The sequence below is a fragment of the Syngnathoides biaculeatus genome, chromosome 5 (assembly GCF_019802595.1).
Source record: "Syngnathoides biaculeatus isolate LvHL_M chromosome 5, ASM1980259v1, whole genome shotgun sequence".
NCBI lineage: Eukaryota > Metazoa > Chordata > Actinopteri > Syngnathiformes > Syngnathidae > Syngnathoides > Syngnathoides biaculeatus.
This window is the reverse complement of record NC_084644.1, coordinates 31,026,081-31,045,626: the sequence shown is the minus strand read 5'-3', so window position 1 is coordinate 31,045,626 and position 19,546 is coordinate 31,026,081. Positions and strand designations below refer to the sequence as shown.

At 41.8% G+C, this 19,546-nt stretch overlaps 1 protein-coding gene across 2 annotated transcripts in view; it reads right to left on the bottom strand.

Annotated features, from left to right (window-relative positions):
* The window catches only part of erfl3 (Ets2 repressor factor like 3), a 75,400-nt gene extending 56,212 nt beyond the window's left edge, over nt 1-19,188 (bottom strand). Inside the window, exons 1-2 of one of the 2 annotated variants that reach the window (XM_061819728.1) lie at nt 18,918-19,188; nt 18,595-18,794 (exon numbers count right to left, since the gene is read on the bottom strand). In XM_061819728.1, coding sequence (XP_061675712.1) covers nt 18,595-18,616 — 22 coding nt within the window. In that variant the 5' untranslated portion in view covers nt 18,617-18,794; nt 18,918-19,188. Of the gene's footprint in view, nt 1-18,594 lie in introns of both variants that reach the window. The other variant, XM_061819727.1, reaches the window with a different exon arrangement.
* Nucleotides 19,189-19,546: the final 358 nt, after the last annotated feature.

The window sequence follows — 19,546 nt, the reverse complement described above, 5'->3', positions numbered from 1 at the left end:
CGCTTGGGTTTTGGTGGGTGCTGGAGCCAATCCCAGCTGTAATCAGGCAGGAGGCAGGGCACTCCCTGAAATGGTTGCCAGCCAATCACAACAGTCGCACTCACAATTACACTTGGGGGCAATTTAGAGTCTCCAATTAATGCTTGTTTTTGGGATGTGGGAGGAAACCAGAGTGTCCGTCGAAAACCCACGCGGGCATGGGAGAACATGCAAACTCCACACGGGGGGAGACCGGGATTTGAATCCCGGTCCTCAGAACTATGAGGCCAATGCTCTACAGTTGCGCTACAGTTGCTCCACCGTGCCGCCCAAAAAAAATATTTGCAATTTAATTATTTTTAAATCTTTCACAAAAATTGGCCGCATACATCCTTTTCTGAGAACCTGTGGAGCAGCATAAAATAATATAATATGGCTGATGGATTAAAAGGCTGGACTGTTTACATGAAGAGAACAGCACAACTTCAGCGGTAACTGAAGATGAAAATGACATTGGGAGCGACAGAGAGACTGGAATGGTGCGTGACAGAGACATTCTGAGGCTCTTCAACTCAAAATGGAAGACAACAAATTTATTGGTTTCATTTGATCAGGTTCATCAAGCCAGATCAGGGTTTACCCAATCATACCATATCAAAATTATCCATACGGCCCCACTATCTTGGTGAAAATGTAGCTATGAATTAGACTTTAAGGGATCAGGATTTTTGGAGCGTTTCACCAATGAACAATTAGCGAGTTTAACATAATGATAACTGATCCAATTACAAGATGGAGCAATGAGCGATTTAAATTACCTGTTCATTTATGTATAAACCTGTGTGCTTAATTGCTCAAAAAATAATTTACAGCAAATAATGTACAGTATCTTTGTTCATCTATTTATGCAAGTGAGGCGTAATGACAGGCAGAACAAATGCATGCTTATATTAACTGGCAGGAAGTACATAAGGTAATTTATGTATCTATTCTTTTGATATTTTCAACTTTTGTACTGTGACATTTATCATTTGTAAAATATGTGCCTTGGCTCCATAAAGGTTGGAAATAACGGATGTAGTCAGATCCTGTATTCTCATCAGTCAGATCCAACCAATATTACGTGACAGAAATAATGGGTGCTAACTTACTGTAATTAAATTCATTTATTATAATTAAATCAGGCATGTGATTGGACTGAATGAGAAAAAGACTGAAAAATAGCCAGGGCTCTGGAGGCTGCAAGCATGATCACCAATTTTAACGTGTAAGTTTTATAAATCGTTTTATGAATGAAATATAGCTAGTACATCGATAAATAAATGCTATTCTGTTTTCAAAATGTTCGTTCATTATTTAGGTGCATACCTTTACCCCCAAAAAATTACAAATTCAAACACAAATTCAAGTATGTAAACTACTAGAACTGAAACTACATTGAATTCAGGTTTATATCATGGCATGCAAGCGTAGTTTCATAACATGTATTGTATCCATTCAAAAATGTTTTAAATTCTTGTTTTTGTAAATGATTGAAACGCATGAATTTGATTATTAACGTCATGTTTCATTATCAGTAAATAATACAGACATTTTTACAAGTAATTGCTTCTGAACTGTTGCCTGATTATTGATAACCCTTGTCTGCAACTGGGGTTGGTTGTTTTGGTGGATCTTGCCTCTCAATACCGCGAGTAGTGGAAGTAAACAAAGGATGAAGTCCGTAAGGTTTGTTGGCCTTGGGTTGACATCCAAATGTACCAGCTATGGAAAAGTTTGTTTTCGTTGCTTGATTTAAGAGTTTTTGTCATTTCCCGTGAACTTCAAATGCCTTGAACCCTCTTGATCTATAGTCAATAATATCCTGACACCACGTGCACAATGCTTAACCAGGTCGATCGATTTTGCGAATGAAGTCGCTTAACAGAGTGGTAACTTCCTTCTTTCCAACGGTATTGAGGATTTCTCCTTAGAGCCAATCCCATCAAAACTTATTTTTGGCATTTATATCAATTTCTTTCACTTGCAAAGCATCTTTCCTCTCGAGCACCACCATTGTGTTCATTTGCAAATGGGCCCATTACTTGCCTGTTCCACATTCAACCAATCAACACACGCACATCACATTTTCCGCCTTGCTTCCAAAAGTCGGATCGGAAAATGAACAAGTGTGGATTCTGGCACGGGTTACGGTCGGAATATTGGAGAAAAAATTGGGTTTTTTTTTTAATCTATGCAATGGAATTCCGTCTATAAGCGGAACAATCACGTCTGTTAAATTGGGCGGCACGGTGGAAAAGCTGGAAAGTATTGGCCTCACAGTTCTGAGGACCTGGGTTCAATCCCAGCGCTCCTGTGGAGTTTACATGGTCTCCCCGTGCCTGCGTGGGTTTTCTCCAGGCACTCCGGTTTTCTCCCAGATCCCAAAAACATGCAACATTAATTGTACACTCTAAATTGCCCCTACGTGTGATTGTGAGTGCGGCTGTTTGTCTCTGTGTGCCCTGCGATTGGCTGGTAAATAGTTCAGGGTATACCACGTCTCTTGCCCGATGAAAGCTGGGCTGGGCTCCAGCACTCTTGCAACATTGTGAGGAGAAGCGACTCAGAAAATGAATGGATAAATTACTTAGCACACACAAAAACTTTAGAGCACATTTTGACAGAACGCCTGCCTGTTTACGAACAATCTTTGGTGCGAGCTTGCAACGCTCTACATTTTGTTGCTTGCTTCAAGCCGTATCATATAATTATATGAACATACCTGAAGCATTTCTTAAACGAACGTACTGTCCCCTGCACCGGTTACCACCAACAGATGTTTTTCCACATTTTGTTCTCATAAATACACACCGCGATTCATTATTGATGTCGTCAACATGGTAACGAGTGTATCCAGTCACATTTGAGTTGACAAGATGAACCCCGGTTATCACAAAAAAACAGGATGTGATGGTATTGTAATACAAGATTTTAGTGCAGTCATCTGACAGTCTGCAAGATTTCGTGAAAGACCAAATTTGCCCTGCAGCCTGATCATCTTTTTTTTTATAGCTGGTGAGATATTTACAGCATTCCAGAGATGTGACAATGCTAAAAAATAAGGGTAAAAATAAACTCGCTTTTGGATTCAAATAATGAAATCATTGATCAGATAGGTGAATTATGACATTAAGGTCGATCAGCATAAAATGCTAATTAGCCGCCGATACCGATCAGGCTGATGAGATCAGTGTCAAGTCTACTATGAATACAGTTTTAATACCAGACCGGACAGGCAGAATATTTTAACATACAGCTTCACACACCTCAACGTTAAAAAAAGACCAGATGTTGATCTTACAGAAAACAAAAAAAAAAAGCTGGCTTTGATTTCCGAAACTCTCTTTTCTTCAATAAGTTATGGTTTACCTTTGACAAGGCCTGGTGCCAAAAACTGCGCCTTTTAGAACGCACAGCATGTTGACCTGTGAAGTGTTGGCTCAGAGTTCAAACTGGGGGACAAGTCTGAACACAAAGGTTAAGAGGAAAGGCTCAGTACAGTGCAAACGTAAGCTTGCATTCCTCACATGGGGTTGGGGGATGGGGAAAAGGAAAAGTGAGGGGTAGGGGGGAAGAAATGGAGAGAGGGGGTGACAAAAGAAAGTTTAACTTGGCGCCAGACAGCATTTCATTACCCCGACAGCCAACCGCACATATACGCACAAAATGTTGCCACTATGTGAGCGGCGTGATGGTTCATTTAGTGACTTCCCATTAGCCAATATTAGATTAGATATTTGTCCTACAAACACACACACACACACACACACACACACACACGCACACGCACACGCACATCCCTTCCCCCTTTCTTCACTTGGCCAGCTCAGCGGCAGATTCCCAGATAAAAATAGCCAAGGGAACTATTCCAACACTGCTGCATCTCTGGAGGGAGTGGATTGGAGGGGTTAGAGATGGGTTAGGACCGCCACTCAACGCCTTCATGCATTTAAAGGCTCGTGGACAGTGGGTCAGTCTGATCGTCACATGCAAGCACAAGCACACACACACACACACACATACACATACACACCGTATATCCAGTGAAGCTCTAACTACAGTGCATGCATTACACTACATACAATTGACGAGCATTCTGGTGTACATTATCACTGGCCAGTACAAAAAAATTACCGTGCCTTTTGCCTGTCCACCTTTGCTTTCAAAGCAAATTCAGTAAGACATCAGAATCATTAATTATACAGGCAGTGATTTTAGTAAGAATGTCACTGGCCAACCAAGTAGTGGGCAGACGTTAACCACAGTATAAAAAAAAGTTGATTAATTTTGAAGCATAATTAAACGCATTGTCAGGTTATCTAGGCCCATTTGTTCCAGCAGACACTGTTTCACAGTCACAATTGTTGTTGTTTTGTTCTTATTCCGGAAAGGTCAGGAAAAAATGGCTACCGCAAATGGCCAAAAAATGCAGAGGTAATTCCACCTTGGTGTCCTACCCAACACCAGCCGTAGAGACACCCCTGACTTGGTGGAAAAGTGCTATACATTTTCAAAACAGTGTGCATGGGTTGCACTCGAATATAAAGGAAAACTGAGAGAGCCACAGTGATGCCAGCGCAGGGGCAAGTGTCAGGAATCCTTGATTTACAGCACCAGACCACATAAGGCATTTCAAGTAGACTTTGACTTTTTTAGACTTTGATCGGCCTGATTGGATCCGCTGATAATTGGCATTTTTTGCTGATCGGTTTTGATGTCATAATTTGCCTCTCCAGGAAAGACATTTGGTCCGTGTCACCAGTGCACAGTACAACTGAACTCAAAATGCTAATTTATTTTTATATAGTAGGAAGTACAAAGTTTTTTCATCTTTTGATGAAAACTGCAAACGGGCAGTCAAGTTCCATCCATCCATCTTAGACCGCTTTTCCAAGTCGGGTCAGAGACAGTAGCTTTAGCAGGGACGCCCCAACTTCCCTTTCCCCAGCCATTTCATCCAGCTCTTCCGGGAGGTTACCAAGGTGTCACATGGCCAGTAGAAAGATGTAGTCTCTCCAGCGCATCCTGGGTCGTCCCCGGTGTCTCTTTACAGTGGGACATAGGCGAAACATCTCACCGGGAAAGATTCTGGGAGGCAACTGAATAAAATGCCCCAGCCACCTAATCTGGCTCCTCTCGATGTAGAGGAGCAGCAGCTCGATACTGAGCCCTTCACAGATGACCGGGCTTCTCATCTAAGGGAGAGCCTGGACACCCTGCGGAGAAAAATAATTTTGGCCACTTGTATTTGGGATCTTGTTCTTTCGGTCACGGCCCACAGCTCGTGACCATAATTGAAGGTAGGAATGTACATCAACTGGTAAATTGAAAGCTTCGTCTTTCGACTTAGCTGCCTGAGCACCACACTTTGTCACCAGTACTATAATAAAATCGGAAAAACGACAAATCCAAAGAAAATTCAACCCATACAATAAATTCAAATCTTTGGTCTGATTTCTGTTCTGTTTTCAAACCGTACAAACTTTGAGCCATCTAAATTTTATTTCACTAAAGGTCTCTTTCGTCAAGTCCTGTGCTCTCAAGCATAACAGACCCGACCCAAATGCATGTCATCAGCATCATTGCTCGCTGAGCCCTTACCATATAACGATATCATCAGCATGACGGGCATTATTGGGCCTAATCCAAGAAGATTAGGAGTATACATTACAACGCCACCACAGCCCTAGCTACTGTTGGTGGGAGGGAGCTGGGGGGATTATGAGAACCCGGGGGGTGTGATGTCATTAAGGACAGTGTCACAAACGCTAAGTGATGCTGCCACCTAGACAGAGTTGATTGTGAAGAAGCAACAAGTCTCCAGGCCAGGCGACTGTGTTGATTCCATACACAATAAAAGTTCTCATCTGTGAGGATCACAGGAATACAGTTACCTAAGATGTGTGTGTGCAGGAGACATCAAGCTCAGATCAGTTTCAGTGGCTTCGTCCTCACCTGTGACAAACACCACGCACACACACACTTTGCTAATAAGTAATACCTTTCACACGCACTCCCTCATGCAAGTCACAGCTGCCCAGCCAGAAAAGCATCGCCTCCTTTGTGTACACACTCCATATACTTTTACAAAAACACGCCGCTGTCGTGCGCCTCTCACCAAGTCACCTCCGCAACAATGCTGCCGTGTGAACCCCCCGTGTTATGTTACGTGTGCACACACACACCTACACACACACACACACACATGCAGGCAGCTGCAAGTCAGCCTTACTGGATGCTCCACCAAAAAATAAAACCACAAAATTTCAAGATAATCTTCAGTCGTGTCCCGGGAACTCACTGGGAGACTCACTTCTCATGATCAGAAAGACTGGACGCACACAACATCTTGGAGCAGCCACACCTACCGGAACACTAACACTATTGAATACAATACAGCAAATTTGTGGTAAGACACCATTGTAGTCATCGACAACTGGACACAATATTGTGAAGCAACCACATGGGAGTTTACTGGAACAGTAAGTGCCAGAGCATATGCCATCTCCGCATGACGTAAACTCATCTTTACTACTAGGCTGGGAACCTGTGGTAAGACTCAAACTTCTTATCATCAGTGGGAGTGGATGCACACAACAATGTCTATCAAAGGGTCGACCGGAAGGCTAATCACCAGAATAGATGCCGTCTGCACAAAATGCAAGATGATCCTTAATACTGTGCAGGGAAATTGCGGTATGCCTCAATTTTTGTCATTTGCATGTTTGGACACGCAGGCACAATTGTGTGGAGGAACCAAATCTGAGTCTACAACAAAACTAATCACCTGAAAAAATTTCATCTCCACTTCATGCAAGCTCATTAATAAGGCAGTCATCGGGCAGAAGGCAGGGTACACCCTGAACCGGTTGCCAGTCAATTGCAGGGCACATATAAACAAGCAGCAATTTTCACTCAGAATCACACCTAAGGGCAATTTAGAGTCTCCAATTAATGCATGTTTTTGGATGTGGAAGGAGACCCACGCAGGCATGGGGAGAATATGCAAATTCCACACAGGTGAGGGGAGGATTTGGACCCCAGCGTATCAGCTACACCACCGTACCACCCCAGGACTTGATTGTGATTGGATAATCAGGATAGACAGGAGTGCTAGCATCATCCAAATTCAACATATTTATTGCTTCAGAGATGCAAATATGTCACCCCCATAAGTTGGCTCTGGGTCTACCACTCTGTGCAGGACACAGTAACGGTGACTAACATCGTATGGAACAGCGAATGACTGACGTGAAAATAGCCTAACCCATGGAATCAATGATGAAATTCATTGCCAACACTTTTAATTATCGTTATCACTGTTGAAAGATTTTTAATAGTGTTGTGAAAATTTTGGTAAGACTTGCATATGCTGGGCAAAAGACTAACATTTCTAGACATCTTAAAAACTTTTTACGTGCTTCTTGACAGTTGTAACACATTTTATTTTCCCAGAGGATAAACTGGACGTGTTGATTTATCTTTGGCTAACTTTGCAATAAATTAATACGGGGCACAACATAGATTTGGGGTACAGACACAATTTAAGAGAATGTGATGGAGTGTATTCCAATTGTTTCCTGGAGGGTGCAGGACTACATCTGTGTGCAAAAGCATGCCTCCTGCGAGTCAACTGTGAGTGGGTTCTGGAACGGCTCGCGGAGATACCGACTGTTGTTTCCCCTCATGCGTAATCCAACACAGCCGGCAACTATTAACCTTCTAAGCAGGAATGTGGGAGGTCCAAGAATTCCAATAAAAAAGGCAGCTCTTGTGTATGTGTGTGTGCCATTGCTCACATGTAAGTGTTCGGCAAAAGTCAAAGATATCAGTCAACAGCTCCATTCCGCACACTCATACACAGGCAGCCGATTAGAAGCCAATAACTAATTCAGTCAATATGGGGTAATGCTATGTTTGTAGTCAATGGTGTGTTCACATGACATTGCTTGAAGACACATTTCGTTCTGCTACATAGCAAACATACAAATGCCGATTTTTGGGCCATTTGGTACAACATGAGAAAATAATCCATAGGACTTCATTAGCCAGATGGGAGATTATTGTGGTTTCTGTCAAGGGTAACACCACGTTGTTGGTCATTGGCTCCAGCCCTTAAACCCCCTTCACACACACACCCAATGGTCCTCATGGTCAAGGGCAACTAATGGCAAAGAGGTCCATTAGTATCGACTGGCCGAGCACATTGTTCTGTTTGGTCACATTCCTGGCTAAATACAGACATTTTCACAACTACCCAGAAGTCATTCGTCAACTTACTAGAACAAACTGACTTTATTACAAACGTTGTTTTTATTATTGGTTTACACACTTATTGTATTTTAGGTTGATAAATACACACATTTGTGAAAGATTTACATTGGATATCTTTTTCCAAGCTCACTGTCCTGTGTTTAAGGCCCGCTGCACACCAAACAACCCAGACAAATGCGGCTTAACTGGGCCATACAGTCGGGGCCTCACATCCGCACACAAGGCAATTGAACCTGGCACATATCGCTAAAACAGAAAAACTGCGAGCCCCGCTGTTCTTATCTGGAAATAAAGTCTTGAGGCTCCACATCAGAGGTTGTTGGTTCTATCCATTGACTGCGCTTGTGTTTTTCAGTGATACGAAATGTCTGCGCTTCACCTTTTCAGCCACAGGTACATTTGCAATCACCCATCCATCCATTATCTGAGCCGCTTATCCTTACCAGGGTCATGGAGTACTGGAGCTTATACCAGCTATGTTTGGGCAGGAGGCGTGGTACACCCTGAACTGGTTGCCAGCAAATCACATAGCCCAGAGCACATAGAGACAACAACCAGGAGACAACAACCAGTCCCACTCCCAAGCATGGCTAAGGGTAATTTAGAGTCTCCAATTAATGGCTGTTTTTGGGATGTGGGAGGAAACCGGAGAAAACCCACGTAGTTACGGAGAGAACATGCCCATTCCAGGGCAATGATTTGAACCCCAGTCCAGATGCTCTAACAAGTTGTCCACCATTCCACCGATATAAAATTATATGTAACTATTAACATACATTACTGTAAAGCAATAAATGTATTGTACTGTGTACTTTATTACTAGTTTCTGGATGACAAGTAACTATTTTTTTTCCAGCTATGTGAACCCTGATGCGAATTTAACGATGCGCCTGGAATATTGAGATTTTTGTCACAAGCAGCTATCAGATGAAAACACAAAAATTTGTTTGAATGTGATTGTTAAAACATGGCGGTTCCCTATAATGCGCTCGAGATTGGGCATGTGCAGCTGCCTCCAATGTATAGTTGAAGAAGACTTTACCTTTAGCATGCGTAGAAGAATATACTCCAACGGCACGTGGAAGAAGAATTTATCTCAAGCGCACGAAGAAGAAGAATCTAACTCAATTGCCCAGACACAAAAACAAAGCTACTTCGAGCGTGCGTAAACAAAGACGAAGCTATTTTTTGGTGCACTCATAGCAAGTATGACATGCATGAATACAATTATTTTTTAATTTAATTAAACTCGAGATGAAAATTGCATTGAGAGCGACTGAGAGACTGAAATGATATGTGACGGAGACTTTCTGATGCTTTTCAACTTCGATACTGAAGACGACGCCTTTAGTGAAAACAGTGACTTTTCTGTTATGTTTCAGCCGTTTAACTGCCATGTAACAGTCACTATTTGGAAACAAGGTATGAAAAACATTTACAAAGTCCTTCTGTATGAATATCTTATTTCGCAACGTACCAGTATGTGCAGTACGTATCCCCGGCGTGTGGTCTGGTCCATCAAGTGAATGGAAAAAAAGTAAAGAGAGTGGCTGCCTCTAATTATCCAGTGCAGGCTGTTGTAAAATACAGCAGTACAGCTTTGTAGGAGCAATCTCTGTCACTTATCCCATGCATCCCACATATCCCAATTTTTTTTTTTCTTTGAAAGCTCATCTGACATGACACGGCATTTTTTTACTGGCTGTTACATCTGCATCATTATGTCACCTAGCTCTAAATGTCAAATTGCAGCAAAACTAGTGGCTGACAGTCAGCCACTCATTGAAAGAACGAGTTTCAGAACTCCGCACACTGTGTGACAGTGCAGTCACATTTGGCTGTGTCTCTCAGTGTGGTGGGCCTAAGCACCGACGCGAGATAAGGGCCAACAAATGTGGTGGCTTTCGATGTAGCTATAACAGAGGTGGGTCACCGGAGCCCACCCATATACATATAATTTATTACCTAGAAAAGCACTTTAAAAATAAAAGGTTGATTAATTTTGAGTATTCTTTTGAGACTTGTATTACAATTGGTTTAAATTAGGGGTCACCAATCTTTTTGAGGCTGAGGGTTACTTTGTGAGCACCGATCGAAGAAAAGGCTACATGACCTGTTTACGGCAAACTTCCAAAATAACATAATACCTTATACACTACAAACAAGTAGTTTATATTATACAACGAGCGGCACTGTAGAGCATCTGGTTAGATCAGTGGCCTCACAGTTCTGAGGACCGGGGTACAAATCTCAGCCTCTTCCTGTGTGGAGTTTGCATGTACCCCCCGTGCCTGGGTGGGTTTTCTCAGCCTCTTCGGTTTCCCCACACATTCCTAAAAATACGGATTAAATGGATATTCTAAATTGCTCTAGTTGTGATTGTGAGTGTGACTGCTGTGTGTCTCCATGTGCCCTGTGATTGGCTGGCAACCAGTTCAGGGTGTACAATGTGTCCTGTCCGATGATAGCTGGGATAGGCTCCAAAACTCCCATGACCCTCGTGGGGATAATTGGTTCTGAAAATGGATGGATATTATACAACATTATTTTTTAAAATTATGAATGGAAGGAAGTCAGATTCAAAATATAAAGCACAAATAATAGTAATAATAATAACAATTTGCGACCTGTGCTATTTTTAGAACATGCCTCACGGGCACCTGAAGTGGTCCTCGCGGGCAACCATGTGCCCGCAAGCACCATGTTGGTGACCTCTGGTTTAAATGTTTTTACTACTAGGTTTTATGAAGGCAATGGTTGCAGTAATGAATTATGTTTCAGTCCTTCTTTCCTTCCTTCTTTCTTTCACCCAAGAGCAGTGAAGATTACATATTAGTTTTGAAAAACACTAGTATACATAGGCTTGATGTCATTGACTACCATAATAAAACCTTAAAGAAAAAAACATTATGACAGCTAGTGCTCGAAGGTGTTTGTATTACAGATCCATAAAACAAATGCTTTTGTTTATTATAGAACGAGATAGAAATACAAGATGTCACCCCTCTGGGTTTTTTGCGTGTTCATGACTGCTGATCAAACAGAAGATAAGCAGTTTTCTTAAAAGGGACCATCTATTTCAGCCGTGTTGGCCGAGCCCGATCACAGCATGGCCTCCCGTCCCGTAAATTAGGCTATAAAACTGTATCAGGATAATGGGCATTAGTGTAGTGTACTTTTTTCACTTTTTTTTTCTTTTTTTTGCTGGGGTCAGCAATGTGAGACAGATTGTATACATCATCACAGCGGTCAACACACCTTCCCTTAGTGCTACACCTTGAGTGGGGCTTGTGTTATGTGTTGTGACAAACATAGGAAGGTGATGGTTAACTAGCGAATGATGGGAATTAGTTGGGGATGGCCACTCTTTACCATGCAGGCGGCACATAAGCGCCACTTGCACCATTATGAGGACAATGACAGGTCCCTGGCCTCCACGAGTCCACACACAATCACCCTAGTGGGCCTGCCCCCTCACTCCCCCATTGCCCCCACCACCACCACCACCCACACACACACACACACACACACACACACACACACACACACACACAACACACACACACACACACACACACACACACACAATGGCCACTCCAGACCCAGGGGTCCCACTACTACACAATTCTCTCACACAAAGACGCACGCCAGTCCTTATCCCGCCTGAAGAAGAGAAGAAAGAAGGAAGAAAATGGAGATGGAGTGTGTAGCAAGAACAAAGCCTCACCAATACGGTAGGCTACTTTTAATTACAGTACATGTGCGCCTATATGAAGGGGCAGGGAACATCTTTCCTAACAGAGGCCATTTCAGTTTTTATAAAGTCCTGTTAGGGCAATATTAAAGTTCCTTTCTACTGTAGCGAGTAAACCGAACTTGCCAGTCTATCACCAACCTACACTATATTAGTATCCATATGGAAGTAGATTAGTGCCAGCAGGATTTGAACTTGAAATGTAAAGTGAAATAGGATTTGAATTTGAAATGCCACAGAAAACAGGATTTGAATTTGAAATATAAAGTGATCACATTTTCAATAGTTCTGTTTCAGTGTAACTTTTCAGTGTTAACAATTCAACTGGTTACAATTCGCTGTCTAAAATTCCCCGTCTGTGCGACCAGGCAGGGTTACTTCAGGTCTGAACTGAACACCCAGCCAATCCAGTTACGCTTTCTCAGTATGTGACGTCACGTGACTAAGAAAGCGCAACTGCGATTGGCTGGGTGTTCTGCCTGGTGGCACAGATGGTGACTTTTAGACAGGGAATTGTAACCAGTTGAATTTCAGACAGCAAATTGTAGCAACTATTGAAAATGTGATCACTTTACATTTCAAGTTCAAATCCTGGTGGCACTACTCTACTTCCACTTAGTCAAATCATAATTACACTAAACAATTGTACAAAAAAAACAGACCATAAACATAATTCAAATGAAAAACTATGTGCAGCGGTAGCCTTCTTGTGCAACATCAGGGACTGGAGTCAAATTGCTGCGCAACATCAGGGACTGGAGTCAAATTGCTCGATTATAGTTCAGTGTGAGCGTTTGTTTGGAGTTGTAGTTGAAAGCAGCTCTGAGCAAGTGCATTACAGTATTTTAATTAATCCAATTTTTTCATTGCACTTAAGCCACTCTGTATCCTGAGCTTGGTCGTTGCTCAAATTTTGTCTCACAAACCAAGGGGGGGGGGGGGGTGACAAGCAACTTGTAAATTGGGGCACTTGTAAGTCATAGGGGATGAATGTTGATTGCAAATGCTGTTCTAGTTGTTAGACCCGCCACATATGAGCTGTTGACAGAAACTGAAGTGAACCAAAATTACAGTTGCCAATTGTGTACCGCACAGCTACCGGCGCATCAGAACAGGAAAAACTATTACCCTTATCAAATTTTGAGGCTCCACTCTGCTATATTATTTTTTATTGAACCACAAAACATGGCAATATTGTCAAGGATGGAGTACATTGGTTAAAAAAAATGGAGGACAAAGAAGGGAGTGTGGATAGTTTTCATGTCTATTAACAACAATCAATCACCCAATTCACTGGGGTTTGGCATCATTTGAATTTGAGCGATTTCAGTTCCTTAGTTCAATTCCTGTTCAAAGTGAGTCAAACCTGATTCTTTTTGGGGAGTGGGTCAAAATGTTTGCATGGTTTAAATAAAAGGTGTCCAAATTACAAACATCTATTTTCTTAGCAGCCTGCAGCATAGACTAAATTGAACATTGACTTGAGGTTCTTTAGAACCAGTATCAATATCAAAACTCTGAACTAATGGGCAATGTGTGTGGAACTAACCTACAGACTTAATACTCATTAATCAATGTTTAGTTAGCATTAATATTGCGTGGTTAAAATATTTATTTTAAATGTTTTAACTATTTTAGTTTCACTCACCCAGTTGACAGAGTTGACTTGAGTGAAAACAAAGTTAAAATAGTTATGTTAACAATACGGCCGCCGTATTCTGTCTCATTATGTGAAATGTTTTGTATGCCCAAGTTTTAATTTGACTTCTTGTTTTAAAATTCTAGTATTTCATTTTGAAGGGTACACACCTCAACCCAGCATTTTAGTGTGAAATGTTACTTCACACAACACTGCTAATTGTTTTTTTTTTTTATGGATGGAACCAAATGCTATAAAACGCCGATTCCTTTCGCTACCTACCGATATGGAACAAGGTCACGGTAATTTGTGACACCGCAAGACAACGTTTATGTGAATTTGGTCCCAATTCATTGTTATGTAAAGTTGCTACAGTAACGTTTTCACCACTGTTAAATTAAGGTTTAGGTTTTTGGGGGGTTTAAAAAGTAAGATGCTAAAAACCATCAGTGCAAAAAATGAATCAACGATTTATCTTGTTAACTGTATCAATGTTGGCATAGACGTGTTTTATTGTTTCACTCACCCAGTTGACTTCACCGAAGTTCCGTGCAGTGTTGGCTGAGGCTCGGAGTATATCAAGATGCTACACGACAGGAAAAACTCCTTTGCACAATATAATCTTAATTCGAGTGTTATTAACGAGGAAAAATAACACTCTAATATTGTACTTTTAAAAAAAGTAGCAAAAATGAAATAGAAGTGTAAGAATTTAATGTGCATCATAATTTAATGCTGCAATTCAATTCATTGTGCTGCTCCTTCTGGTTTATCCACAGGAAAGCAGTATAATACAGTCGTGCAGACACAAAAGAAGAACAGTACTTCTACTATTGTATCAATACAATGCTGCAATACAGATAAAGAATGAAGATGATGAAAAAAAATACATCCCTCTAAGCATCAATGCAGTATATTATCTGTGGATGTTTCTTTCTATCATTTGTGTTAAAATGTCCCTGATGCAGTTACCATGTCAATGGTGTTTTGCATTGTTTGTTAGGATTAAGTTGAGTGGACTTTGGTAAGGCAAAGCTGTGTGATTGTTTTAAATACACAACTAATTCTTCAGTTTGACAGTAAACAACTCGGAGTGGTATAAACCGCTTGAAGCCTTTTTTATGATTAATCACTGAACTTTTGCAAAATTGTTGTTTATTCTATTCCTGGTATTACACTCGAAAATCAAATGGATTTTTAAAGAAATTGGGTGAGTCACGGCTTGCATCAGGAAAAACTTGTGTCACTCGTATCTCAAGGCACCGCTGTAAAGGCATAAAGTCAGAATTGGGCAGTTGGAGTATATCTAGAGTGACGCAACCTGTAGTTTACTTAACCTCTCAAACTGCATCACAAGACCACGCAAATGGCAACAAAAGCTGTCAATTTAGTTTAAGGTTGTTACAGTAAATACCGAGCATGTCCATTGGAGAGAAACCAGAGCTTCAGGGTTAAACTTGCATTCTGATTACAAATGTGTGGAATAGCAGGAGCTCAGTCGGCTCAGGGGAGAGCCAGATTAAATTTTTCAATGAATGGCGCTACAAAAGTTCAGATTTGTTGTTAGGCAATGCCTCTGAGACGCACCCACATGGGATTTATCAATTAAGTGATCTAAAGATACGTAACACTGACATGTGATGAGGCTAAGATTAGATACGACAGTGGAAAGGTTTTGTTGGAACTACAAAGAATAACGTTCTAATCTAGGGTTAAACTGTTGCAAATATAAAATATTTATCAAAGCAGTCTGTAAAATTGATTTATTAACTGAACAGAAAATGTTGAAGTCACTTTTTAACATTCCCGTTGTGTCAAAAGAGGTTAACTACTGTAAAGCACAAAAAATAAAAATAAACGTGTCATTCTGAAAGTACTGTAAGTCTTCTCACTTTGCATAACTTTATTTGCAATTTCTTTTCACGTTTTTTTTCTCCTCACACTCCTTGAAGCTGATGCTTTGTTTGGAATATCACCCAGGAAAAAAGCCAAAGAAAAAGCTAAATATACACGAGTGAATCCATTGCCGCTTGATATTGGGCCATCTTTATGACTGATGGCCATTTTCTTTTTTTAAGTAGAATGGAATTAGAAATTCTGAAACACCTTGTTATTCTTCTCTTAAACCCATTGAGGTTTTTGGACTAAGTGTAAAAAAAAAAAAAAAAAATAAGGAGTTAATCCTTTGTAACCCAAACGACTTGTGAGAATTGCAACGTTTCGAAAAAAAATCAATCAAATGTATAATTGTATGATGGCTCCTTCTGGTCCTCTTCTCTTAAAACCCTTTGAATCCAGTGCTTCATTTGGATTAGGTGTCGTGAAAAAAGCCAAACAAAAACATATTTAAATTAATTTTGTGACGCTCACCCAAAGTCAACGGTTGTGAGTTCCAGAAAATATTCTACACCACAGTCTCAAATCAAAGTCAAGTTCAGGATTTTCTCACACCTATTTGCATTTTTTACACCAACCAATGCAACTGAACCCTCACGCAGTGCGCAGGGACCAGCACTGAGTTCTTAAAAGTGGCCGACCATAGGCATCTAGTTATGCTACAAATTCAGATGAAGAACAGGTGAATAAGTTTGCAACATTGCAGCTTTGACGACCAATCAAAAATGTCGTGTTGTCATCACATCAGCTCTCACAACAAAAGCTACAATTCCAGGTATGAAGTGAACGCCAGCCGGCCTCCAACAACCCGTAACATGTATGATGTTTTGCAATAATATTTCACTATACTTAGCATTTTATATGCACCAGTTCGGGATGAAATTATATCTATATAACAGTTCGATCACGGTAATTTTTGCAATATCGTGGGAAAGCTCACAGTATTGCGAGAAGACACACGGTTCACGGTACAGGTCAGGTGGGGCAAAGAGATAAAAGGAGAACCAAAAAAACTCTTTTTCTTGCCTCTTGCAAAGTCCTTCTCAATAGGTTTTAGTGATTTCTGTCAGTTTTCCCACATGTTTTGTGAAAATGACAGCTTCAAATAATATATCACGGTGCACTTCTATCCTTGTCCATCAAATGTTTACATTCAAATACAACACCTCCAAAACAGTAGTATTGCTGCAGCAACATGATCGTCATGACAAAACTGTCCTTTGAGAAATTGTTTGTTCAATAATTTAACAGCATTTACTGTATTGTCCATCTATGCACATTCCAAGCCACTAATCCTCATAAGTGTCGCAGGAGTGCTGAAGCCTTACCCAGCTAAATTTGGGCAAAGGGTGGACTACACCCTGGTCACCAGTCAATTGAGGGGCACATATCAACACCATCACTGAGCAGGAACTGAACCCACGCTTCCCACACCAAAGTCAAGTGGGTGTACCACTACAACATCAGCGACTTAGTGAATTGTCTGTTTTTCATTATTATTTAAAACATTACAAATTGGAGACTGCCCACTGACTTCTTTGCTTGAGTCTACAAATTTAAGTCAAATTATAGATGCAGTAAAAGAAAGGGGTTTTTTTTCATTTCTATTTTCAATAAATTATTACTTGTTACTAATTCATTTTCTGGCTGTTCCATGAAGTTATATTTCAAGTTGAGTTTTGGTAGTGAAATAAATACAAACATTTTAAATCAATAATCATGTTAATGAATCGTGATTTCAATATCAATCAAAATAATTGTGATCAGTACTTCTTCCATAATCGCCCAGCCCTGCTTCAAACTCTGATTTTAGGAACTTTAGAGCCACATTTTTCCTGAAAATGTTACTCACATTCCACATTGTACAAATTTAGATATGTCGCGCTGTTAAACACGTAAATGTAACGCCAATTGAATGACGGCATGATTATTATAATGCTAGTAATGGTCCATTACAAATGTGCGGAGCTACTAAATCACTTTCCAGAGATGATAACACAAGGAAAGGAAAAGGACACTTTTGACATTCCCTGCATACATCAGACCCATAAACACAATCAATATTTAGTAGCTTCCCAGAAGGCCACACTAACATTGAGTTCCTTGTAATAAAAGGTCTGCAAGTTCACGATGGGATGTCTTGGTTGACTCGTCTTGCTACTGCTGTTTGTGTGTGTGTGTAGGAATGTGGAGGGTCAGGGTGTGTGTGGGGGGGGGGGGGGGGGCACGAGGGGGACATGGTGGAGGCGGGGGGTTGGGGAGGGCAGAAAGTGGTCCCACTACTCCAGAGAGAAAACCTGTTAAATATGTATGCGTTGCCGTATAGAGAATGTATGTAATCTGTGCTATTCCTCTCGACAGTCACAACTTTAACAGAAGCAGAATCGGTTTTGTGGGACGGGGGAGGGCAACTTTGTTAGTAGAATTTACAAATAAAAAAACTTGCACTGCTGGGCACAAAAGCTCGCACTTCCTCTTTTGCTTTCTGAAGGGGTTCGGATTTGCTCTGGCAAGAAGAAACTTATGCAAGCATGTTAGGAATTAGACACACACACACACACAGACACACAACTAACGTATACAGTAAACCTCAGCTGACTACTGGACCGCTCCACTGCTTTCTATCGTTTCATGACAGCCCGAACTGTATACCTGTACCGATCCTATCGCCAGCAGCACACAACAACACTCGCCACATCCTTGTCAAGATACGAAAATAATAAACACCGAGTGTGTTTTATCCGCTGTAGGCAAACTGGATGAAATCAACAGGTTTGTGTCATGCTGCATGTTCAGCATATTCACTAAAATAAAAAAATGAAAAATATTGGAAACATTTGGCGGTGGGGGGGGGGAACTTAGGAGAATATTATCGGTGTGGGTTTTTGTCTCGGAATGTATTTATTTATATGAAAATAAAACAATTCTAGAGTTGAATGAGTCACGATATAACATGAAGGAGAGGTCTACCGAGTCGAACAAACGATTTAAGTGGACAAAGTGCACTTACCGTTGTCTCCGGGGGTCTTCATTTTTGTCCGTAAAAGTTGTCGAAACTCCGTCGACTGGAGTGCAACTCTCGGTCTCTTTCCCGCCCCTCTTCGTTGGGGTGGAGGAACTTCGCCTCTCTCCGAGTCCGACCGAGGTGGCTCGCTCCCGGCTGAGTTGAGCGGCTAGGATCCGGTATTAATGGTGGTTCTCAAAGTTGTTCTGAAAGACGACCACGGGGAGGAGGTGGGTGGGGGGGGGGGGAGAAAAGGGCGGTCGAGGCGATCGGAAAGCGCTTTCACTCTTCCAGGAACTTGTTGCGCGAACTCTGCGGCGAGTGCTTACTCCGACTCGGCCGCATCTTCGTCGCCTTTCTACAAGTCTCGAGCTTTGACGTGACTTCTCCGTGTTTGGACGTCGCTCTTGTTGGACTTTTTTTTTTTTTGCTCGCCCGCCCGCCCGCTTTTCTGGCGCTCACGTTACTACCGGCACTCTTTTTCTTCTTCCTCCTCCGTCCCGCCCCCTCCCTTCGTCTCCCTACTTCTTCTTCTTCTTCTTCTTCTGTTCTACCCTCTCGCCTCGCTCCGTCCTCTGGGTGTCGTGTTTCGCCTCGCTCGCTTCCGCCCACACTGGGAGTTCGGCAGGGAGGGAGGGAGGGAGGGAGGGGAGAGGATGGGTGAGGGCGGAGGGGTACGTAACGTGGCAAAAGTCTCTCTCTCTCTCTCTCTCTCTCTCTCTCTCTCTCCTCTCTCTCTCTCTCTCTAACTCTCCCCCCCCCCCAGTCACGGGCTTCGGCCACGCGCACGCTGTTGCCTTGGACACCGGCCCAAGCACGCCGACGTGGTGACGTCACGCCAGACGTAAGAACCCGTATTGACGTCAGTTACGCCTCAGGTTTGTGACAGCACAAAGCCATGGCAAGCCATTACTTTCGGTCACATCAACTCAAACATATTGAGTGGATGGATTATTTT